The sequence below is a fragment of the Notolepis coatsorum genome, assembly GCF_963971535.1.
Source record: "Notolepis coatsorum genome assembly, chromosome: 2".
NCBI classification, from domain to species: Eukaryota; Metazoa; Chordata; class Actinopteri; order Aulopiformes; family Paralepididae; genus Notolepis; species Notolepis coatsorum.
The window spans coordinates 128,645,554-128,666,881 of record NC_140166.1 but is presented as its reverse complement, the minus strand read 5'-3'; the positions used below and the strand labels follow the sequence as shown (position 1 = coordinate 128,666,881).

The following is a 21,328-nucleotide window of genomic DNA, read 5'->3' as shown; positions in this document are numbered from 1 at the left end:
AAGATAACATTCTGAAGTTTATGATACAATAAAGAAAGATCACTTATAGTGCTAATGAAATAGAGTAACATAGATCTGAACTTGAGTTGTAGAAAAACTTGTTACTCAAGTTTGTCTGTAGTAGTTAGTAGTCCAGAAGTATCCACTCCCGATATCCATAGCCTGAAGTCTTATGTAGTACATGTCCAAATTTCTTAGAAATCCGTTCAGAAATGAGTGATTATGAGTGATTTTGGTAAACTGTGTACAAAAGAAAAGCTCTGTTTTCTCATAGACTTCAATTCATTCTGTGGTTTTTCTCTTCCTGTTTTCGCTCGTAACTTTTCACCTAGATCCCTGATTCGTACATGCCCAGTTGGGGTATCATTGGAAAGCCGCACTCATTGGCTACAACGCCAAATGATTGACGGAACTAGAGCCCCAAGAGTCGGGAGTAGTATTTGCGCAATACCGTGTACTTTGTGCAAGCCTCAAATATCGGCATGTAACTCGAGAACCGCTGAACGGATTTTGTCACCTGAAAGGGCTATCGACAGGCAACAAATGGGGCTTGAATTCGATCTATTATTGTATTAATAAATATGCACACCCGAGCCACTAGAGGTCGCCAAAGTGCCGGTGGGCAAATCGTCCTCAAAAGGGCCCACATGTGGGCCCTTGCAGGTTAAGTGAAGGCCAGTGGTGACATGGCACCGATCTGTCAGTCAGGATGGACTGAGCGCTCACCCAATCAGTCATAATTAATTCCCCATTCCTGCTATAGGGGAGATACCCAAGAGCACAGTGTGGAATTTCTTCCCCGAGACATCTACAGGAAAGTGACACAACAACCTCAGGGCAAAAGCACAACAAAACCACCAAAGATATGCTCAGCCGAAAGAACACTGTCTGATTGATAGATTAGATCACATGCAAAGTCTGCTTCCTCAAAACAGGATGCACGAAGCTTCAAGCGCAATATGTATGGACTTTTTTATTTATTATTATTATTATTATTATTTTTTTTAAATATACCAGATAACTTATGTGATCACACAGACACAGATAGAGACATCCAAATGTATATATTTATGTATTTATGGCAGCCTATTAAAATAAGTCTATATAGCCAGACATTGACAACAACACACAATAATCTGTTGAATGCCCTGGTCATTTGTAAATTGTCAAAATGAACTGTATGTTATGGTTTTGTTTTTCTCTGACTTGTGGCAGTAATTATTTGCGCTTATGCGGTTTCCGGTTTGTTTCACTTTTCAATCAGGAACGCAAAGGGTTAAGTTAGACAGGGAAAGCCCCAGTATTTTTTTTTTTTTTTTTAGCAGTGTAGCATCAGGGAGAGAGAGAGAGAGAGAGAGAGAGAGAGAGAGAGAGAGAGAGGGGGGGGGGGTTATTATCACCAGCTATGTGATTGAGTTCAATAAAAACAGATGAACGTACATTGGTTGCTTCACCTGCAGTTGCGCTACATGACACAAACTCTCCATTCCGATCAGTTGAATGGCTTGCTGTAGGCACGCTGCATTGAGGCAATGGTTTGTGGGCTTGTTATTTAGGATGTAAAACAAACGAATTCCATAAATGCCAATAGTCGCACCGCGGTATATAGACAACTGCGAGATGGGACTTGCATTTGCGCGTATTTGTCCATTTGGATGGATCTTCCCTTCTTCTCATCTTTGAACATCGAGGTTCCACGACACACACCTGAGGTTGTTGCCTCCAGAATCCAACCGCGAGTTCATGCCAAGGTGGATCATGATGACCATGAACGGGCACCAGCAGCACCACCACCGGTCTGCAGCCGCCTCGGTGCCACTGGATTTACGCACCAGCAGTACCCGAGAGCGCGGCGCCGCCTCGGTGAAGAAAGGGGACTCATCACCGGGAGCGCTGCGCTGGACAGCAACGGAGGAGCACGTAGGAAACAGGAAAACGAGTCCTGTTGTGGAGTTGGGGGGTCAGTCTCCCGGCGGGGCATTCCATCCCTACGCTGCTTCTCTGGACACGGGACGTGACTCTATCCTGGTTCGCAGTCCTTCGCCAACAAGTGCGCCGGGTTCAGAAACCGATACATCAGACGGAGCTTCCTCGAGGCTCCCCTTCAGGAAACGTCCGTTTCCTACTGCTGGGAAGGAGATCCGGGGAGGGTCGTCCGCTCCACACGGCAAGGGGGGAGACAGCAGCGTATATCTCCCGGGAAATACGGACTCGACCCACCGACCGAGCTCGAGGGTCTCTAGAAGAGCCACCCGTGGTGTGGACAGGGGGGCACCGGTACCACCCAGGCGCCCGTCTGAAGAGGCAGGGCAGAGTCGAGATGGGTATCAAGGCATACTGCCCGCGTTCAGTCCTTACTGTAAGTGTTGGTGAAATATTAGGATATAGCCTTATTGTACATATTATTAAATATAAATAAAATAACCAATTTAGGCTATGGCTATATAAATCTGATATGTCATAAATGTATAGATGTAGCACAGTACTGTATCTGTATGTCATGTATGTCATGTTATTATGATGCATTGGAAATGGGGGACCGTGATGTAAATAAGATGAAAGTCTTTTTTCTGGTCTGCATCCCCTTTTTGTGTGTATTGAGCCGTACTGAATATTGTACCTATTCTGCAATCTGTTGATACAATTTTCAAACAATCAATAAATCAATCAATAAATCAATCAATCAATCAATCAATCAATCAATCATTGGGTTCTGCGCACGCTAATTGAGGATAGCGTATAGACGGTCGTCAGAGGTAATTTAGTATAATAAGAAGAGCATTCAAAGATAATTATTAGCCTACTATTAATTATATTATTACTATGGACTATTCATTATATCATTATGCTACTATTGTTTAATGCATTAATTATTATTGAGTGAATGTGTTATTATTTTTTATTAAAACACATGTATCCATCGGTGTATGGTCATTATATTTTCAATAATCAATTATATCTTGCTAACAGTATACACACAAGCTGCACAGCTCAGTTTGTTGATCCCCATCTCATCAATTGATCATTCTCTTTCCTTTCCTGTATTTTACCCCCCCCCCCCCCCTCTCCCTGTCATATGACAATGATGACCAATACATTTCGAGAGAGAAAAAACGTTTTGAACATACCAATGAATATCCATACTGTCCATAACAATGGATAGAAATGTATAATTTCTAATCACAATAATAATCTCTCTCCCTAAATTTTTCTCAGGCCACCATGCCGTCTACCAGTGGCCCCTGGCACCAGTGCCCTGTTCTGTGCCCACTTTCCACCTGGCCCACCAAACTGAACAGCTGTTGGCCGCCGATGTTGCGCTGGCTACGCATCAAGACGAAGACGGAGACACGTATGGAGAAGTTTTGTCTCTTTTGTCTCTTAAAATGCGGCGGTTAGAATGAAGTTTGCCTGTTGTGTATTCTGTGTGTAACGTATCCCCAGTCAACTCAGCAGTCAGTGGCTCAAAGCGCGCTATTACACTATAGCCACCAATAGGGACACACACACACACACACACACACACACACACACACACACACACACACACACACACACACACACACACACACACACACACACACACACACACACACACACACACATCTGGTAGTAATTTTCTATACCTTTATTTATGGTCTAGAATGTGTTCTGAGCAGAGACAAAGGGGCAACACAGTGAGTCAGGAGGTAGAGCGGTCATCTGGTAATCGGAAGGTTCCCTGTTAGATTCTGGCTCCTCTCTGCAGTGTGTTGAAGTGTCCTTGAGCAAGATACTTAACCCCCTAACTGCTCCCCAAGGGCAGGTTGGCACCTTGCACGGTTGCCAACCTGCTCTTTGTTGAAAAGCGCTTTGGATAAACACCTTGGCCAAGGCACTGGCATTAGAACTGGAGTTTGTCCCCACACCTGACTATGGCTGCCCACTGTTCCTAAATAGTTAGGATTAAATGCAAAGGATGTTCTTGGCAAATAAGACGTTTTTCTTCCCCATTCCAAACACTGTCTTCCACTGTTGGTCACTGAAGGGTTTGGTGCCTTGCTCAAAGGCACTTACGGTTTTAGTTATAGGTAGGTCTTTCAATTGGATCACATCGGGATTAAATTATGATACTATGATATAGTGGTGCACAAAATTATTTTGAAAATGACAGTTTTGGTTTGATATCACACTTTATGTTACCATGCAGTTCAATGCGATGCACATCAACTGGATTATATAGCATGAGGTTTTTCTATATATGTAAGCAGTGAATATATACATAATATATTCATATCATGAAAAATAATCCTCATGTTCTACTGTTACATTTCCTCCATATCGCCCAGCCCTGTCACACAGTCAATGCCACACTCGTCTTCCTCAGCGGTTGTCTGTGTGCTTGTCTGTTCTATTTTCATGGGAATTAGGCAAACCTTCAGCTTTCAAGTCTAGACGTGACGGTCTGACATCAAAACAAAACCTTTGGCCTGCATTCATTGGCTGTAGCCTGGATGTGGTTTTTGAGATATGAGGCGCTGTGACTCTTACCATGCTCTTGTTTGTTTGTTATGGTTCCTGTGACTCGACCTGGCTCAGGGGTAGGTATACAGCACATTGTGGAGTTAGCATTGGGGGCGGGCAGGGGGGGGGGGGGGGGGGTGCATGTGTGTGTGCATGTGTGTGTGCATGTGTTCATAGAGCATGCGTGTGTGTAACTTACCACACCACATTCTTTAATGTTGTTTCACTTCCTGTGAGAGGGAGGGTGCTGATGTGGATTTGTAATGATTCATGGAGCTGCTATCAGGACTCTGATCTATCACACTGTCATGCAAACTGGTTCACTGGAAGAGTTGGGTTTGAATTTTACCCATTTGTATCTTTTACGTGTATTTGTGTGTGTGTGTGTGTGTGTGTGTGTGTGTGTGTGTGTGTGTGTGTGTGTGTGTGTGTGTGTTCATTCATTTATGTATGAATTGTAAGATTTCAATAAATATGAACATGTTAATGCTACTACTACATAAACTGAATTTATACTGAATTTGTCTTACACTTAATGCAGGGATGTTCACAGCATTTCACTTTCTAAAACTTTGACCAGTCAGCTGGTTCTTTTTCGCGTTTATCGCTTTTTCTGGTCCAGTATGACCGACAGAAACAGGTTGAATGGGGGTACAGATGGGGGGAAAGACACTCTGAGAAAGTACGGCTTGTCCGGGAGTCGAACTCGCTACCCCAGATCCGTGACGCGCACGGTTGTCCCCGACGCCGAAATAGCGTTCGAGGTACGTGGTGAGCTACTGGAGCTCCCTCAGCATTTCACTTTCAACCAGGTATCTGATTAATTTAATGTAGCAACTAGTTCACCCAGTCCTTGTTGGACTGATAAGTGGTTGCCTAGTGGAGATTTAGGATTCATTGACTGTACACTGTAAGAAAAAAAGCTGCAAGAAAACTAAATGTCTGGCATCTATGGTTTCCAAATACTGTCAAATTACAGTAAATTCAAATACATTTACAGATTACAACCTTTATTTAATAGTTAATATTTTGATAAAAGGTAATTTACTGTATTTTTATAGCATTTACACTTAAAGTAGGAAAACAAAAGTAATCTGTAAAATAATACAGTGAATTTCCTTAATACAGGTTTTGACCAGCAGATGGCAGCGACGAGGCAGCTCCATTGGGAGGGGGCGGGGCCGGGTGGGAGGGGGCGTGCCGAGGGGCGGGGCCGGGAGAAGGGGCGGTGCTAAAATGTGCACGTTTTTTCTCCTGCCAATGTTGACAGCTATGGAGTGCGTGCGTGCGTGTGATCAAGGCCAGATTAAGACTTCAGAGGCCCCTGGGCCAGATTCTTGTGGAGGCTCCCCCACACACACGTGCACGCACGCACAGTGGCGTTTTTATATGTCACTTTAAAAAATATATAGAATACCGTAATTCCTCTAATAGTAACCCCGGCTTGTATTTGTTTCAACTGTAGTGGATACCAGGCTTGTATTAGGAGGAGGCATGTATAAGAGAGAGGCCTATATTTCTAATTTTCGTATCTCTTTTATTTTTTTTACTGAATGAATGAATGAAAACTTTATTTAACAGATTGCAGAATGGGTACAATACAGTACGGCTCAATACACACAATTGTTAAGGCAGGGGATGCAGACCTGAGAAAGACGTTTGTCTTGTTTACATCAGGGTCCCCCATTTTCAATTCATATAGACATTTATGACATACACAACATACATGACATTTATGGCATAGGGACATATAGGTATTTAGTACTAGTACTAGTGTGTAGTGTGGAGGCCCCTAGTCGCGTTATTTCTAAACCTACACACTAAAAACAGATGGGTCAATTCTATAACCCAATTTCTTGGTTAATCGTGTTGGGTTAAAATTAGTTCAAGTTCAAGTTCAAGTTCTTTAATAGTTGTCATACAGAAGTACAGAATACTTTCATACAAAATGCTTCTTACTGTTACGCTCCAGAGACTGTGCTAGACAAGATAGTATCAAATAACATAATAACATAATATAGCATGAATTTAGAAGAAGAAAATGAGGTCACAGTGTTCGGTATAGACATATGTACAATGTTCTGAGTTACCATATAATATACAATACACAATACTATGCAGTGTACTAATGTACAGTACTATCTAGTGCAAAGCAGAAATGGGATGAGGTACAATTTTAGGTACAATTTACAGTAAGGTGTACGAGTTGTAGTGCAATCCTTCATCCATAAATATAAAGTGTGGGGAGTGGGTGCTACAGTGTGTTTGTTTAAAGTGGGTGTGTGCTATAAAGTGTGTGGAGTGGGTGCTACAGTGTGTTTGTTTAAAGTGAGTGTGTGCGTGTGGATGTGTGTGCTATGTGCGTTTGGTGGTTGTTGTTGTGTAGTGTTCATTCATTGTTCGTTTAGCAGCCTGATGGCCTGGGGATAGAAGCTACTTCTGAGTCTTTCTGTGCTCGCCTTGAGACTCCTGTATCGCTTGCCTGACCGCAGCAGTTCGAAGAGGCAGTTGTTCGGGTGACTGGAGTCTTTAATGATTCTCTTAGCCTTGCCCTTGCAACGCTTGTAGTAAATGTTCTGGAGGGTGGGGAGCCCCCCTCCAATTGTGCGTTCGGCTGAACGTGTCACTCTTTGTAGTCTGCTTTGGTCTTTTGCAGTGCTATTCCCAAACCAGGAGGTGATGTTGCCGGTCAAGATGCTCTCTATTGTACATGAGTAGAAGTTCTTAAGGATCTTCTGGCTGACTTGGAACTTCCTTAGGCGCCTGAGGAAGTAGAGGCGTTGTCGTGCCTTCTTCACCACACTGTTAATGTGTGTGGTCCATGTCAAGTCCTCGGATATGTAGGCTCCGAGGTACTTGAAGCTGTTGACTCTCTCAACCGGTGCCCCGTCGATGCTGAGGGGGCTGTAGTCCTTGACCCCCGACCTCCTGAAGTCCACAATCATCTCCTTTGTTTTGCTGACGTTCAGGGAGAGGCTGTTTTCCTGGCACCATCCCGCCAGGACCTTGACCTCTTCCAGGTAGGCCCTCTCGTCGTTGGCAGAGATCAGGCCCACCACCACTGTGTCGTCAGCAAATTTGACGATTGTATTGCTACTCCGCTGAGCCACACAGTCGTGTGTGTACAGGGAGTAGAGGAGGGGACTCAGAACACAGCCCTGGGGGGCCCCTATGTTGAGGGTGATGGATGAGGAGGTGCAGTTGCCTGCTCTCACCACCTGGGGTCTGCCAGTCAGGAAGTCCAAGACCCACTGGCAGAGGTCATAGCCCAAGCCCAGGTCCCTGAGCTTGGCTATGAGTATGGAGGGGACTATGGTATTGAATGCCGAGCTGTAGTCGATGAATAGCATTCTCACATAGTTCCCCTGCCTCTTGTCCAGGTGTGATGCTGCTGTGTGCAGCACATGGGATATGGCGTCCTCCGTGGACCTGTTGGGGCGGTATGCAAATTGCAGGGGGTCCATGTTGATGGGGAGGGAGGAGCAGATGTAGCCCTTTACTAGCTTCTCAAAGCACTTCATGGCTATGGAGGTGAGAGCTACAGGGCGGTAGTCGTTGAGGCAAGCAGGCTTGGATTTTTTGGGTACAGGGATAATAGTGGACTTCTTCAGGCAGGTGGGGATGACAGCCTGTTCTAAGGACAGGTTAAATATGTCAGTGAATACTGGGGCCAGTTGGTCGGCACAGACTTTTAGGACGCGGCCGGGGATGCCGTCCGGACCTGCTGCCTTCCTGATATTCACTTTTTTAAAGGTCCGCCTCACCTCATGCTCTGTTACCCTGAACACTGCGCCTCCATCAGCAGCCGACCCCCCCCCCCCATTGCCGAGGCTTGTGAGCTGGTGTTGTTATTACCAGCATCAAACCTCGCATAGAAGGTATTGAGGTCGTTTGCTAAGGAGATGTCACTGTTCAGTTTGAGGGAGGCGCCTTTGTAGTCTGTCATCGTTTTGAGCCCCTGCCACATAGCTCTAGAGTCAGCTTGTTCAAACTGGAGTTCAATTTTATCCCTGTAGCGCCGTTTGGCCTCTGACACTGTCCTCCTTACGTTGTGTCGCGCCACCTTGTGGTCATTCATGTTGCCTGCCACTAGGCCGTCATTGTATGCTTTGGTGCGCTCTCTCAGAGCTTCACGGACGGATTTGTCTACCCAGGGTTTTTGATTTGGGTAAACTTTCATTTTGGTAGTGGGGATTGTTTCTTTCACCCTAGTACAGACATAGTCCAGCACTGTCTCCGTGTAGGCATTAATGTTATCTGTGTCGCGGAACACAATCCAGTCTGTGTGGTGAAACACTGACCGGATTATGGGTTAATTCTCTGAGCATAACCATTATTTGGGTTATTGAGATTTAATTTTGACCCAATGTTGACCCAATTTGTGAGTTATAATAATTATGGGTAAATTTTCTGAGACATAACCCATGTGTTGGGTCAGAGAGCTGGGTGTTTCCGCCGGGATCTGCAAAGCTACACCCCTCCCCCACTGGGAACTATATGTTCCAGTCAGTCAGACGGTCATGTTCACAGTCAACACGGTCCCACGTTCACAGTCAACACGATCCAACAAACCCTCTTCACGATCACGGAAAAGACTTCACTGACTCAAGGTAAGATCTCGTTTCGTTAGCACAGTATTTATATCTCAACCCATCCATTGTACATATTGCGTTGTGTTAACCATGCACTGTGAACGTTGTGGAACTAAATTAGCTAGCTCTTCACAGCTATCTGTCGCGTCATCAGCTAGCTAGCTAGCTAGCTATCCACCGCAAGTTGCAACTTAGCTACTCATTTCTATAATCGGTTCATCTCTAACCTTGTAAAAATATGTGGTAACCTCTATTAATAAATAAGCCACACGACACGACACGACACATAAATCATTACCGTTCAAGCATGCTACCGAAAGTGACCAAGTCTATGAGTATTACAAAGGTTCTGGCTAGTAGCTAGGCCTAGTTAACCAGTACTAGTAACGTTACTGTTATTGCTAATTTTACCGTGTTTTGGGTTGTAATGATACCAGATTAACTGGAGACTATCTATAGCTGTGTAACGTTATATGATTGATATCTTTATTAACCATATGTGTGTAATGAAGCTGTTGTCCTCTCAATGCGGTGACATAGCTGGTTCGCTAGCTAGCTACATACTGAGATTTAGCGCCATTTTGCGCCATTTTGAGGTCTACATTTCCATCATCTCTCTAATGTCCCACGATTCGGGCATCAATTTACAACATCCTATACTAAATTAAGCAGTAGACTGCGGAAGCCAGACATGTGGTGAGGCTTTTTACACCTGAAATCAGTGCTAAATATTCTAGGCTGCTATGTCAGCAAGTATACTTGGCCTATCGTTCACACGTGGCTGAGTACTTGGGCACGCATGAGGCATTAATTAATTGCAGATGTGTTCATTTCCACATTGCTTTCTCTTTTGTTTCAGGCCAGTCTTGATGGACAGCTTTGTCGCAGAAAAGCTTATTGAGTGGCAATTGCCAGAGCTCACAGACAGTTTTAAAGGTGAGAATTTTTACTTTCTTGACCATGAAAATGTTTCCATGACAAAGCAGTATTGTATAGGGTTTCAACACACATGCAGGCACACACACATTATTCTGTTCTTCATCTTGGTTCTCTGGTCCTGGTCCTGTGTTGGAGTTAGCTGCCACTGGATGGCACTGAAATTACTGTAAAAGTATTTTTGTTTTCTGTCTTTGTCTTTCAGATCAAGATATCGATGAGGAGGCGTTTCACCTTTTAGATGGCGAAACAATCCGGAACCTCATCCCCAAAATAGGCCCCAGGCTCAAGTTTTCAAAACTTTACAGAGAATTTGTAAGTGATCACTAAGTGTTCTAACATCAAGGCAGATGGCGTATACATGCTTTAAATGCAAAAGGCTAATTCCTGGTGATGCCAAGTCTCTCTTTTCACATTTACGATTAGCACACAATATAATACAAGACTGATGCAGAGGGCTTCCAAGGTTCTTTAAATCATTCTTACTTATTACAGAGGGCTTCCACATCACAAAAGCCATAATCAAAGCTGGTGATACGATAGTTTAGCTTATCTAGTGAGATAAGCTTTTGTTCTATGAGTGCATTTAACACAAGTTTAAATTCGTATGGCCCTACCCCTTTGAGGATGTCATGCATTATGTCTAGTGCCATATTGTCCGTAACATGATAAAAAGACAGACTGTTGAGGACACTGTCTCTTTTAAGGCCTGTCTGAGAGTGGTTGTCTGTCCGTAAATCCTCTGCGTGAGTATTCACATCTCGGGACAGCGTATCGTCTACCTGTGTCTGTACTTTCAAGACATCTCTGTGTATTTTGCATAAACGGCACACATGGTTCCCCGAAAAACTCTCTATGTAACCAAGTATTGCGTTCAATCCTAAATTGTCTCCCACTACCTGAACAACGGCGAATTTGACAACGCCTTGGAAGCTAGGCGTGTTAACAGTTATGCCATCCCTCTCAAGACACTTTAGTTCTTCCACAATAGGGCGCAACACTGCATCAATGCCATAGGTTTTTGCATCATCTGATTTATAGACTGCCAACAAGAAGTGTGACTGCAAATTGGATAGGATGTCTGGTGGCAAACTCTTCAAGATAAAATATATAAATCCTAACTTGTGAACCCCAGTCTTTGACCCGAGGGGGTTCACAGTTTCACAATCATCATTGTATAACAGCAATGGGATTGACACCTCTTTCAAAAAGAGTGGAGGATTTTTACAGAAATCTCCATCAAATATATCCTGAAGAGCATCACTCGCTCTCTGTTGCCATTCCATCATGGCCTGTAAAACACCAGGAAGCTCCAGTATCTTGACCAGAAGACGCTTTAGTGGAATACGCTGAAAGGTATCAGTCAGAGCAACTTGTCGAACGGTGCCAGTCGCAGAGTCTCTCCACTGTACAAAGGTTTGGTTATCGGAGAAACACTCCTCAATTGGCTGGATGAAGTTCCCAGAGTTAGTAAAATACCTAATCTGTTTATAGTCTGTCTCCAGACCCTCGAAAGGGTTAGCTGCATCTAAAAAGTCCTGCCTGAGCTCCTCTACCTGTGGGTTTTGATCATGCCCAAACTGACTGAAAAGCGACATGGTCTTTGTTTGTAGTCTGCTCACTAAATCTCCAATTAAACTTGAGGTTTGCTGAACCACAACATTTATATTTGTAAAGGTCTGGGAAGATTTTGATCTAAGATGAGCTATAAAATGGGCTACTCTCTCTGTGATTCCCTCTTGCTCTAGTTCGTCCCATTCATCATCATTATCTTCATCTTCCTCCATGGCTTATCGACATCAGATAATGCAATACTACAGTTTCATGTGTGGGTCTGTGTTAAGCCACAACACAGAAATTGGTCCAGGGTATGCTACCTTTCTGGCTCATTTTGAAGGCTATAATGAAATTCAAAGTGGTCTCACAGGAATCCCCCTTTTCGCTGAATTGTATGTACCGGCCAGGGTCACTGTTAAGGGTACAACATACAGACCAGGCATGACAGTGTTTATGTCCTATGACCAAGATGGAGAGCCTCAGTTTGAGCTTATTAAAGCCATTTTGGTTTTAGAGCCATCTGTAAAGCTAGTTGTTCAGAGGTGGGAGACAATGGGGTTTGAGAAGCATTTCTTTGCTTACAGTGTGATCCAAACCAAAGATTTGTTCGCTATCGATGTGAAAGAGCTGCTTGATAATCACCCACTACATGCAGTCCAGTCATACAGAGATGTTGACACTTTATTCATCTCTCTGCGCTATAGACGTTTTTAGACTGTGAATGGCCATCTGAATGGCCACTGCCACTTGTAAATAGTGAGGAAAAAAATCAGGAAAGAAACACTGCCTTGATTTACTAGAAACACAGTGATAGCCTACAGTATATATTCCGAACATATTTTGAATAGTTAGTCTTTAGTTTCATGCTGTGGACTGCCTTACTCTGCTACAACTCTTCGATGACTGAGATACATTGTTGGACTGCTGGGATGGGGAAACTCCTTGGACTACTGAGATGACATTAATTGTTGTAAGTAAGAATGTGTTTAATTAAAATAGTTCTACAACTAAACACTAACCACTTTAAACCCTATGACAAAATAAATCTTCACCAGTATTTAAATTTTTCCATGTGTGTAGGCTATTGGCCATCTTGGGTGTCAATCGGTTAAATGGAAAACGACACTGCTGACTGCAAATATATTTTGTATCTGTACACAACAACTCACTTTAACATAAAATGCCTCTAAGCTGATAACCTTTCTTTGCTGAAAAAGGCTTTGAATGCTGAGCCACCTGCAACAAGCCTTGTTGCTACCATATCCCCCATGGAGGAATCTGCAGCTTCTGGATCAAGCCAGGAGGTCTCCACCGTAGAGGAATCGAGGGCAGCAGACCAGATTGTGATTCTACGACCGGTTCCACTATTTGTAAGTTGTTCAAGAAGCATGGATGGATCTGGAAGCACTTGGAGCCAGTACATATCTCAGAACTTCAATACTTAAACTAACTCATCTATACTCTTGTCAGTATTTAGACCGTGGCTATGTAAGTTTTCTTCCTCCAGCCGAGTTCATAGAGAAATGGAACATTTGATGAGTAGTAATATTAGTAGAAAATAAGGAGTCATTTTTCTCTCGCATCACATACAGGACACCCAATGTTAACCCGTTGAGTAACAAGTTTTTCTACAACTCAAGTTCAGACCTATGTTGCTCTATTTCAGTAGCACTAAAAGTGAGTTTTCTTTATTGTATCAGAAACTTCAGAATGTAATCTTTCAAAAGAGACCAGGATCATGCATGTGCTATAAGTATAACGTATAGTATTTTGTGGTGTTTGTAAATAGCTGTTTAAAAAAAATGTATGGCATTTTACAATACAACACTTTCCATTCCTGCACGAAAATCAATCAGATCCAATTTGATTGTACTCCAGGTACAGGGTTGATGCATTTTATCCCCCCCCCCCCCCTCCCTGCTCTTTGTTTCAGGTACAGGACTTTTTCCATAATTTAAGCATAACATTGCAAAGGGTGACAGAGTTCTATCTTGTCTTATCGTTTCCAGGACATATGGTGCATCAAAGGCCGGAAGGGAATGAAGAATGGCAAACCTTTCTACTATCCAGCTACTGGATTCATTGAAGAAAGGCTTCGGAATGTCCGAAAGAGCCGGGGTTCTGGGTCCAGACAGCGAATGCCTGAAGCCAACAAGCCACCCAGGGCATATACCAGGTAATACCTGGGGTCGGCAAAAAGGGCCATGTTTTCCTGTGTCCCCAGGGGGTAACTATATTCTTCACCAGGGGGAGCTTACTGCACATGAATCCTCAAGGGGGGCTCCATGGAGCAAAAATGGCTGATTCCTGACTTTACCTCGTTTAATATACCTTGTTGAACCCCTCACCAAAACATGCAACAATGCTGGGCAATAGCACCTCCCTCTGGTCAGCCGGGGCGCCTGACTGGAGGGAAAGGATCTGATTGTAATAATGTGCTAAGTCCTACTGGTGAAAATGGGTTACGAAATTGGAGATCATTTTTAGATAGTTAATTTACAATGTGTTGTATATATGTTTCTATAGAATCGACCCTGCCAGAAGAAAGGGCCCAGCAGCAAACGGAGTGGCTGAAACATAACCTGGAGCCCTTCACTCAAGTTCAGGAGTACATGAAGGACACCGTTCTCTACAGAGCCAAGTGGATTCGGGGAAATCACTCCAAGGACATAGAAGAGGTCATTACGGAGTACCCTCGCCTCACCAGCCCAGGCATGGTATGGATCTACTGTAACATATTGCATCTACAAGGTTTTGTACTGCTTTACTGCCCTGTTGGAACACTCCCCCAGATATTGATAGATCAAAACACATATATACTAAGGCTGTCAAAGTTAACGCGGTATTAACACGTTATCGCCCGATTCTATTAACGCCACTATTTTTTTTAACTCACGATTAACTTTTAAGATTTTTTTTTACTAGACTATACTGCCCTGTCAAGGCAGACCGCAGTAACTCAAAAAAAGTCAGAATTGAGTTATGAGTGAAATTGAACTTGTCAATAAATGTTTTATCTTGTGACCAAGTTTCAGATGTTAATGTCGCTCAGTTTTGGAGATATGGGGTTTTAAAAACTGCAGTAACTACAAAATCACACTCAAAAACCAGGCAGACCGCAGTAACTTCCAAACAGTGAAAAATGGCTTTAAAGTGTTTTGACTTGACATCCAAAATGTGTTATAGGTAGATAGATGATAGTACCCAGATTTAACATGTATTAATGAAGTAATCTTTAGGCATACAAAAATATGACATAATTATTTTAATTAACCCCCAAAAAGCAGATACTGCACTCTGCTGCACAGTTCCCTTAAATAATTATACAGGTAATGTACAGGCAAAGTGCAGTAACTTCAAATACAATGTTGTTTTCCCTCCAGCTTTCATAACTTAACCTAGCCATTTTGAAAATGAAATTTAACACCTGAATATATTGGAATGATGATGATCCAAATAAAATGGCTAGGTTAAGTTATGAAAGCTGGAGGGAAAACAACATTGTATTTGAAGTTACTGCACTTTGCCTGTACATTACCTGTATAATTATTTAAGGGAACTGTGCAGCAGAGTGCAGTATCTGCTTTTTGGGGGTTAATTAAAATAATTATGTCATTTTCTTTCCCCTATTATTTCATGTACACTTTATTCATTGGTTTAATGAATTTTCTTTCTTTTAAGTTATTTTGTGCATCACTCTGTTTTGAATTTGATGCAAATTTGCAATGCATGAGGGTCATCCTTTTGTGTTAAATGACTGCATAACGAAAGCATTTGTTGACTCGCATGTTGATAAGAGAGTATTAAAACTTGGAACTTGAAAAAGATCAGTTTAAGGTAGAAAACATTTGATTAATTTGTGATTAATCGCGAGTTAACTATGGACAATCATGCGATTAATCGTGTTAAATATTTTAATCGATTGACAGCACTAATATATACATACGGGACTTAGCGTCTACCCATCTCCCTCCTCCTCCATCTCTTCCCCCACCTTCCCTCCTGCTACTTCACCTATTCCACCTCCTCCTCATTTGTACGTTTTGCGTTACGTACGGCTGTCCTTAGTCCCTCAATATTATATATAACGTGCTGGAGAAACTCCCATGCATGAACACACTGCCTGGGGTACTTTATGTCAAATACATAAAATGCTTTAAAACACGTATCAACTGCCCCGAGCATTGTGCTTTCAGGGTGTGCCTGACCTGCATAGATCACGAATGCCTGAGCACAACACATGTGTTACTCAGCCCTTGTGTTGTGTGGGTGAATGTAACAAGTTCCTAACGTTTTCTTTCCCCTATTATTTCATGTACACTTTATTCATTGTTTTAATGAATTTTCTTTCTTTTAAGTTATTTTGTGCATCACTCTGTTTTGAATTTGATGCAAATTTGCAATGCATGAGGGTCATCCTTTTGTGTTAAATGACTGCATAACGAAAGCATTTGTTGACTCGCATGTTGATAAGAGAGTATTAAAACTTGGAACTTGAAAAAGATCCGTTTAAGGTAGAATTTCTTTTATTAATTTGTGATTAATCGCGAGTTAACTATGGACAATCATGCGATTAATCGTGTTAAATATTTTAATCAGTTTGACATGAAAGCACTTTTTGATGTCCACATGCTGTGACATGTATATGCAACAAGTGTAATACATTTTGAAGTTAAATGTATTCTATGCCTTGGTCTGTTCTTTTCATTGATTTCAGCACATTTAGACTGTTATACCTTTTCAATCAAGTATCTGTGCCAACCTAATGTAGTGTACTAACTATAGCAGTTGTGTTAATAGGCCCTTTTCACAGCAGCCATCTTGACACAGCAGGGTAAACCTACATCCTGTGAACCAGACTGACAGATGTGTAACTAATCATGTTGCTGTGTCCATCTGTTGGTCAATCGTTGTCAATCTGGCTCACAAGATGGCTGCTGTGAATAGGGTCTATTTGACCCTTTTGATGTAACCCAAGATTCAGTCAAAGCAACTATTTTGACCCTTAAAATGGGTCGTTTGTATAACCCAATACGGGGTCAAATCAACTAGGAGGTTGGGTTATTTTGACCCTTAAAATGGGTTGTTTGTATAACCCAATACGGGGTCAAATCAACTAGGAGGTTGGGTTATTTTGACCCTTAAAATGGATCGTTTGTATAACCCAATATGGGGTCAAATCAACTTGGAAGTTGGGTTATTTTGACCCTTAAAATGGGTCGTTGGTATAACCCAATATGGGGTCAAATCAACTTGGAGGTTGGGTTATTTTGACCCTTAAAATGGGTTGTTGGTATAACCCAATATGGGGTCAAATCAACTTGGAGGTTGGGTTATTTTGACCCTTAAAATGGGTCGTTACTATCCGTTTATTTGACCCAAGTTATGGGTCAAATGAAATAACCAATAATATTGGGTCAAATTAACCCACACACTGGTCGGGCCCTTTTTGACCAGTGAATTGGGTCAAAAATAACCCAAATTGGGTCAAATTTGACCAATCTGTTTTTAGTGTGTAGCCGCATTTCTGGCAAGACGCTCTCTGATTGGCCGATGCCTGTTTCTACACTGGTTAAGCTTAGGCACTCTTTCGAAGTTGGTTAAGGTTAGAGTTTGTCTTAGAGCGTGACGGGCTGACGGCAAGTTCTTTCGACGGTTAAGCTTAGGCACTCATTCGAAGTTGGTTAAGGTTAGAGTTTGTCTTAGAGCATGGCGATAGAACGCCAGGTAGTTTGCAGGCTGTTTGACGAGGAAATGGGCAAAGACACAGCTCGTCACGCGATTGGGCAAACATGTCAGTGGCCAATCAGAGAGCGTCAGTCAGTGCCAATCATTCAGTGTCACAGTATGACATCGATCTCCAAAATAAGAAAAAAAAATAAAATAAATTGTGGGGCCTCTAGTGACGAGGGGCCTCCAAAAATGTTTAAAATAAAAGTTAAAAAAAAATAAACAAATATTTGGGGCCTCTAGTGACGAGGGGCCTCCAAAAGAAAATAAAATAAAAGTAAAATAAATAATAATAATAATAATTTGGGGCCTCTAGTGACGAGGGGCCTCCAAAAGGCCTCGAGTGACGAGCGGCCTCCAAAATTTTTTAAAATAAAAGTTAAAAAAAAATAAAGAAAAATGTGGGGCCTCTTGTGACAAGGGGCCTCCAAAAGGCCTCTAGTGACGAGGGGCCTCAAAAAAAATAAAAAATAAAAAATAAAAAATATATATATATATTTTTTTTGAGGCCCCTCATCACTCGAGGCCCACGGGCCGCGGCCCGGTCGGCCCGGTCGTTAATCCGGCCCTGCGTGTGACGCTGACATTGTAGAGGTCTTGGCTAATGGTGGTGATATTTGGTTTTGGACATGCTCATAAACTTGCTTTTAGTCGCTTGAAAATGTCAGGACTACTAAAGAAAAGGTCCAAACCTGACAAACTGTTCAGTTTCTGGGTCTCTCTGGTGTCTACCTCTGGGTCTAGTCTCTCTGGTGTCTACCTCTGGGTCTCTCTGGTGTCTACCTCTGGGTCTCTCTGGTGTCTACCTCTGGGTCTCTCTGGTGTCTACCTCTGGGTCTCTCTGGTGTCTACCTCTGAGTCTCTCTGGTGTCTACCTCTGGGTCTCTCTGGTGTCTACCTCTGGGTCTCTCTGGTGTCTACCTCTGGGTCTCTCTGGTGTCTACCTCTGGGTCTCTCTGGTGTCTACCTCTGGGTCTCTCTGGTGTCTACCTCTGGGTCTCTCTGGTGTCTACCTCTGGGTCTCTCTGGTGTCTACCTCTGGGTCTCTCTGGTGTCTACCTCTGGGTCTCTCTGGTGTCTACCTCTGGGTCTCTCTGGTGTCTACCTCTGGGTCTCTCTGGTGTCTACCTCTGAGTCTAGTCTCTCTGGTGTCTACCTCTGGGTCTCTCTGGTGTCTACCTCTGGGTCTCTCTGGTGTCTACCTCTGGGTCTCTCTGGTGTCTACCTCTGGGTCTCTCTGGTGTCTACCTCTGGGTCTCTCTGGTGTCTACCTCTGGGTCTCTCTGGTGTCTACTTCTGGGTCTCTCTGGTGTCTACCTCTGGGTCTCTCTGGTGTCTCCCTCTGGGTCTCTCTGGTGTCTACCTCTGGGTCTCTCTGGTGTCTACCTCTGGGTCTCTCTAGTGTCTACCTCTGGGTCTCTCTGGTGTCTACCTCTGGGTCTCTCTGGTGTCTACCTCTGGGTCTCTCTGGTGTCTACCTCTGGGTCTCTCTGGTGTCTACCTCTGGGTCTCTCTGGTGTCTACCTCTGGGTCTCTCTGGTGTCTACCTCTGGGTCTAGTCTCTCTGGTGTCTACCTCTGGGTCTCTCTGGTGTCTACCTCTGGGTCTCTCTGGTGTCTACCTCTGGGTCCCTCTGGTGTCTACCTCTGGGTCTCTCTGGTGTCTACCTCTGGGTCTAGTCTCTCTGGTGTCTACCTCTGGGTCTCTCTGGTGTCTACCTCTGGGTCTCTCTGGTGTCTACCTCTGGGTCTCTCTGGTGTCTACCTCTGGGTCTAGTCTCTCTGGTGTCTACCTCTGGGTCTCTCTGGTGTCTACCTCTGGGTCTCTCTGGTGTCTACCTCTGGGTCTCTCTGGTGTCTACCTCTGGGTCTCTCTGGTGTCTACCTCTGGGTCTCTCTGGTGTCTACCTCTGGGTCTCTCTGGTGTCTACCTCTGGGTCTCTCTGGTGTCTACCTCTGGGTCTCTCTGGTGTCTACCTCTGGGTCTCTCTGGTGTCTACCTCTGGGTCTAGTCTCTCTGGTGTCTACCTCTGGGTCTCTCTGGTGTCTACCTCTGGGTCTCTCTGGTGTCTACCTCTGGGTCTCTCTGGTGTCTACCTCTGGGTCTCTCTGGTGTCTACCTCTGGGTCTCTCTGGTGTCTACCTCTGGGTCTCTCTGGTGTCTACCTCTGGGTTTCTCTGGTGTCTACCTCTGGGTCTAGTCTCTCTGGTGTCTACCTCTGGGTCTCTCTGGTGTCTACCTCTGGGTCTCTCTGGTGTCTACCTCTGGGTCTCTCTGGTGTCTACCTCTGGGTCTCTCTGGTGTCTACCTCTGGGTCTCTCTGGTGTCTACCTCTGGGTCTCTCTGGTGTCTACATCTGGGTCTCTCTGGTGTCTACCTCTGGGTCTCTCTGGTGTCTACCTCTGGGTCTCTCTGGTGTCTACCTCTGGGTCTCTCTGGTGTCTACCTCTGGGTCTCTCTGGTGTCTACCTCTGGGTCTAGTCTCTCTGGTGTCTACCTCTGGGTCTCTCTGGTGTCTACCTCTGGGTCTCTCTGGTGTCTACCTCTGGGTCCCTCTGGTGTCTACCTCTGGGTCTCTCTGGTGTCTACCTCTGGGTCTAGTCTCTCTGGTGTCTACCTCTGGGTCTCTCTGGTGTCTACCTCTGGGTCTCTCTGGTGTCTACCTCTGAGTCTAGTCTCTCTGGTGTCTACCTCTGGGTCTCTCTGGTGTCTACCTCTGGGTCTCTCTGGTGTCTACCTCTGGGTCTCTCTGGTGTCTACCTCTGGGTCTCTCTGGTGTCTACCTCTGGGTCTAGTCTCTCTGGTGTCTACCTCTGGGTCTCTCTGGTGTCTACCTCTGGGTCTCTCTGGTGTCTACCTCTGGGTCTAGTCTCTCTGGTGTCTACCTCTGGGTCTCTCTGGTGTCTACCTCTGGGTCTAGTCTCTCTGGTGTCTACCTCTGGGTCTCTCTGGTGTCTACCTCTGGGTCTCTCTGGTGTCTACCTCTGGGTCTCTCTGGTGTCTACCTCTGGGTCTAGTCTCTCTGGTGTCTACCTCTGGGTCTCTCTGGTGTCTACCTCTGGGTCTCTCTGGTGTCTACCTCTGGGTCTAGTCTCTCTGGTGTCTACCTCTGGGTCTCTCTGGTGTCTACCTCTGGGTCTCTCTGGTGTCTACCTCTGGGTCTCTCTGGTGTCTACCTCTGGGTCTAGTCTCTCTGGTGTCTACCTCTGGGTCTCTCTGGTGTCTACCTCTGGGTCTCTCTGGTGTCTACCTCTGGGTCTCTCTGGTGTCTACCTCTGGGTCTAGTCTGTCACTTCTCTCACACTGTGCAAATACAAAAATGTTAAATACAAAGAATTTCACTGAAAGGAAATGTAACATCAGAGCTGTTGTGAAGAAAAGATGATTAGTAACCAGTGGCGAATCCTTATGGAAGCCAACGGAAGCCATGCCTCCCTATAAATTCATATCAAATATGAAATATGAAAAAAAAAAAAAAAAAAATTTAATATAGTTTACATTCTTTTTCATCTGTGCATCTGTGTTATATATATATATATATATATATATATATATATATATATATATATATATATATATATATTTTTTTTTTTAAATGTCTCCCTCTTCTCCTTCTCACTCCCTCTAACACACTGTCAGACTGTGCTCACTGCAGCTAGTATAGGAGAGAGGCAGGGGGTAGGTCTCTTTCTCCAGGCTTCCAGCATTATAGAGTCCAAATCCGATCCTAGCCAATCAGATTCGAGCTGACTGCCACACCCTAAAAGTTTAAAACGGAGCTGGGAGGAAAACACTCAGCATATTTTCCCCCCTGGAGGCGGGGCACTCAGAAGTTCACGTTTCCACCTGACTACCTAACGTGACATCCCATTAGTAGTATAAAACTGTCTGGCGTCACTCAGTCTAGTAGTCTACTACAAACATGTCTGAACATCATCCCCTCGCGGAATTGATTGAAAATGTTATTAACAGAGCGGGCACGTTCGAATCCTCTATTAGTGTATCTAACA

At 44.0% G+C, this 21,328-nt stretch overlaps 1 protein-coding gene across 1 annotated transcript in view; it reads left to right on the top strand.

Moving 5' to 3' along the window:
• The first annotated feature begins 1,411 nt into the window (after positions 1 to 1,411).
• Positions 1,412 to 21,328, top strand: part of bcl3 (BCL3 transcription coactivator) — an 80,586-nt gene continuing 60,669 nt past the window's right edge. The window contains exons 1-2 of the mRNA XM_084307936.1: positions 1,412 to 2,359; positions 3,217 to 3,352. Coding sequence (XP_084164062.1) covers positions 1,744 to 2,359; positions 3,217 to 3,352 — 752 coding nt within the window. The 5' untranslated portion in view covers positions 1,412 to 1,743. The remainder of the gene's footprint in view (positions 2,360 to 3,216; positions 3,353 to 21,328) is intronic.